The 4,169-nt window shown below is 35.6% G+C and overlaps 1 protein-coding gene across 6 annotated transcripts in view; it reads right to left on the bottom strand.

Annotated features, from left to right (window-relative positions):
* The window catches only part of LRBA (LPS responsive beige-like anchor protein), a 573,246-nt gene that overhangs the window by 368,523 nt on the left and 200,554 nt on the right, over positions 1–4,169 (bottom strand). For all 6 annotated transcript variants that reach the window (XM_023530214.1, XM_023530213.1, XM_023530212.1 and 3 more), the window contains one exon: positions 17–125. In XM_023530214.1, the coding sequence (XP_023385982.1) occupies positions 17–125 (109 nt within the window). The remainder of the gene's footprint in view (positions 1–16; positions 126–4,169) is intronic.

Genomic DNA, 4,169 nt, shown 5'->3' with positions numbered 1-4,169 from the left:
GCGTTTATTAACCTACCTCAAATTCCGCGTGTCGGTGAATATCTTCTGCTCGCTGCCTGCTCAGGATAAATTCGGCTTCATTTGCTACTCTTACTAGATGATCCTTCATTGTTTGGCTAAGCAACCTATAAAGAGATGGTATTGTCAAATAAATATGTGTATACACAAACAACATATGATTATTCACTGCTCAAAGGTGGCATATTTTGTTATTTGGGAAGGAAAGAATTTACTTTTCTGACACGGTACTCAATGTAGCACGTTACTTCACACTAGATAACTGAAGAATGTAACAGCAAAAAGCTATCCCTCTGGCAACAGCAGATTAGCTTTTATCAAACTAGCTACTCAACAAAAGCAACTAAAAATGTTTGAGCAAATTTACGTTTTAATCTTTTTGAAGATATTGGAGAGCTTCCAAGGCAGCCAAGATTTAAGGAGCCAAGACCCTACAGAGGAAAGCACACAGAAGACACGAAGCACGACTTTTCCCACTGAAGCTTTTGCTATTCACATGTGAGAACAGAGAACGTGAACAGAGCTGTGATCAGTCTTACAGAGCTAGAAAGACAAAAACTGAATTTTATAACCTGCCAAGGTGGAGGGGTACTAGTAGATTACCCAGGCTTACTGAAGAAACCCAGGTATATCTTAGGAATTATGAAATAGACCAGGCCTCAAGTACACTAAAACAGACCCTCAAACAACATTATGATGATTTATATTCATAGTAACTAAACAAAAAAGCTAAAAAAATTTTTAAGAATCTCACAGGGTGGGGAGAAAAAATAAAACAGAAATACCAATGCAGGAAGTTCCACAGCAAAACCCAACACTTTCAGAAGACCTCATAAGGGCTACATGCTAGGAGTAGGCAAATTGAAAACAGGGCAAATTCTCACAAAGATTTTAAAAACTCCAGCTTTGAATCAATCAGCTCAGTCCCAAATTAACATAAGCAGCACCTAGTCTAACTACTAATCAGAAATCAAAAGGAAATCCTCTCAAGAGGAAGATATCATCATCTGGAGACTCACATCTACCCCCACAATTTAATAAAACACTTTTCAACATCAAATCACAAATTAACAGGCATAAAAAGAGACAATACCAAGTGAATGAAAACCAAATAGAAACCAACTCACAAAAAATCAAGATAGTAAAGTTTCATATGTGAACAATGAAATAAATGTAGTAGTTATGGTTAAGAACAACAGAATCTATAAAAAAGAATTTCAGTAGAGATTGGAAATTGTAGAACTACTGAATAAAACAAACATGAAATTAGGAACAGATTTACCAGCTTATGAAACTCAGCTAAAGAAGAATTACTTAACTGAAAGACAGGTTAATGATAACTGAACAGAAGCATGGTAAGAATAATGATGAATATGTGACAAAATAAATAACATACAGGTTATGATTTTAAAAAAAGGTCTAATATGAGCATATGTGAAGTAAAGAAATAGCATAGTGTATTTAGAGATAATTAGAAAAGAGCTATACTTGAAGACATAATGGCCAACATTTTTTGTAAAAGGTGGGGCACTCTGAGCCATATGTGGAAATGCTACAAACTCCAAGCACAATAAAAGAAAACTACGCCCAGTCATATGATAGTAAAATTGTCAAAGGAAAAAAGTCCTAATAGCAGCCATGGGGAAGGAGAGGGTGCAAGAGGTAAGGACACCTTCCTCCCTTCAAAAGAATAAGAATAAGACTGATGGAAGCCAGATAAGAATGCAACGCCCTCTTCAAAGTGCTAACAAAAATAACAGCTAAGAGTTCTATATCCAAAAAATGTCTCTCAAAAATAAAAGTGAAGGTATCCAGAATATACCATTGTGAAGTATTTTTCTCAACTCCCCTTTCTGCCCCCAAAAGCAGAGTCTCCCACAAAAATTCAACTGTCATAAACCCTCTCCACTAAAGTTTCATAACTAGGGAAGATTGACTCCAATTACCTGGAGACTAGAAGTCAACACCTGAATAAGAAATTGTCAAAAGGAACACTGTCATTAAACTATCCGTATCTCCCATCTATTCTTCTACAGATCCATTTATCTTTCCTAAAAGTAATTTGTTTTCCCATAAGTGCCCTTCTCCTTTCCCCTCCCCTATTAAGATGGTATATACCTCAAATCCTAACCCCTGCCTTGAGTCACATTTTTCTGGAAGTCCCTCCAGCATACATGAATAAAAAAATCTGTCTTTTCTCATTCCAATCTGTCTTTTATCAGTTTGATTCAGAGGCCCCCAACCAAAGAACCTAAGAAGAAAAGTTTTTCCTTTCAAGCAAAAGCAAAATATGGACATTTAATGACAAACATAACAGAATTTGTCACTAGACAACTCACACTAAATGGGGTTCTTCAGTAGAAAGGAAATAATATTAGGTTGATGCAAGGAAACAAAGTAAACAAAGCAATGGAAAAGGTAAGTATAAAAAAATGTAAAAGAATACTGAATGTTTACAATTATAACTTCAAAAATTCAAAAATATCATAATCTTAAAATACATAACAATAGCACTGGAACCAAGAGAAACAAAAAGAATTATTGTTGTAATGTTTATTGTCCATGAATTGGTGAAAGAACCAATTTATATAAGATGTTAACAATCTAAAATACACATTGCAATCTCTAGGGATCTACTAAAGGTATCTAAAATAATGTATAAACAAAAAGCTAATAAAAATTGAGTAACAAAAATATTCAGCTCAAAAGAAGAAAACAAAACAAAAGGAACGTGAAAAACATTGACACAAGTAAAGTGCAGCCCTCAAGAAGGTTTATTTGATGTGAACCCCAAGAAGGAATTTATCTGCTGAGACAGATACCCCATGGCCAACTGAGGGCCCAAATTTTATAAATAATAAGAGTCTAACAGCCATTTGCTGACAGGGGCGCCTCATGTACTCTGTACACTTGGAAGGACCTCAGCTTGAATGCTTGGCTTCCTGCACTCTGCTCTGCTTGTTTACACCATCTAAGTCAGCCACTATAGGGAAGCCCTGGCTTTGTATTTTGACCTATAGACTGAGACCTGTCCCATCCAATGAGAACTACACAATTATATCCTTATTTGCATTTATACCAATCAATTAGAACTGCTCTATAATGATCAATCAGAGCATACAATACTGACCAATTAGAATTGTATGATTTGAACCAGTAAGAATTATATAAATTTGAGAGCCTCATTTGCATTAAACTGGGCTACTTGGGGATTTGCGTAAACCTTCTCTTTGTCTTGGTGGACCATACTTTCAGTTTCCACCAGAGGCTGTATTTCCCCAGTTTGTAAAGTGTTTCACCTGAATAAAGACTCTCTTTTTCAGGACCTCTTTGTTAATTTTGATTTACAAAGGAAATAAATTTTAACCTAAATATATCAGGAATATATAAAAAGCAAACAGATTTAATAATAAAATTACTGTCACGTAGATTTTTTTTAAAGTATGTGCTACTTCTAAGTATCACAAATTTAATATAAAGTCATACAAAGTTTGAAAGTATTTTTCAGAAAAGATAAACAATAAAAAAAAATAGTAAAGAAAAACAAGAAAACTAATGCACAGCAGACCCCCTTATCCACAAAGGATACTGTCCGAGACTCCCAGGGGATGTTTGAAACCACAGATATTACCAAGCCCTACATATACTATATATACGTATGTATGCTTTATGACTTCTCTCTGGTGTACCTGAATTTCCATATCACTACTCTTGAGCTTTGGGACCATTAAGTGAAACAGGGTTACTTGAACACACCATTGAGATACAACAAGAGTTGATCTCATAACTGTGACAGCTACTAAGTGACTAACAGGCAGGTAGCATATAGAGTATAGACACTGTCAAAACTGAGAATGAATGTGCCTGTTAAGAAGGACACCTGGTGGCTAACTGGACTCAAATTTATAGAGAGAATATAGTAGTCATTGCTAAAGAGGGGCCTCTCATGCTCTCTGAGCTTCAGAGAAAAGCTGCAGTGAACTGGCAATGTTGCACTACGAATCAACCATTTGGCTCCTGCCCAATGAATCAACCCTTATAAGAGAAATGCTAAGATCAAAATGTGACCAATAGAACTGAGACGTTCCCTGTCCAATCAGAGCTACGCAGTTATATCCTCATTTGCATCTTTACTGAACAATCAGAATGGC

This window comes from Pteropus vampyrus, unplaced genomic scaffold (assembly GCF_000151845.1).
Source record: "Pteropus vampyrus isolate Shadow unplaced genomic scaffold, Pvam_2.0 Scaffold47, whole genome shotgun sequence".
Lineage (NCBI taxonomy): Eukaryota > Metazoa > Chordata > Mammalia > Chiroptera > Pteropodidae > Pteropus > Pteropus vampyrus.
This window is presented reverse-complemented; position numbering and strand designations above follow the sequence as displayed.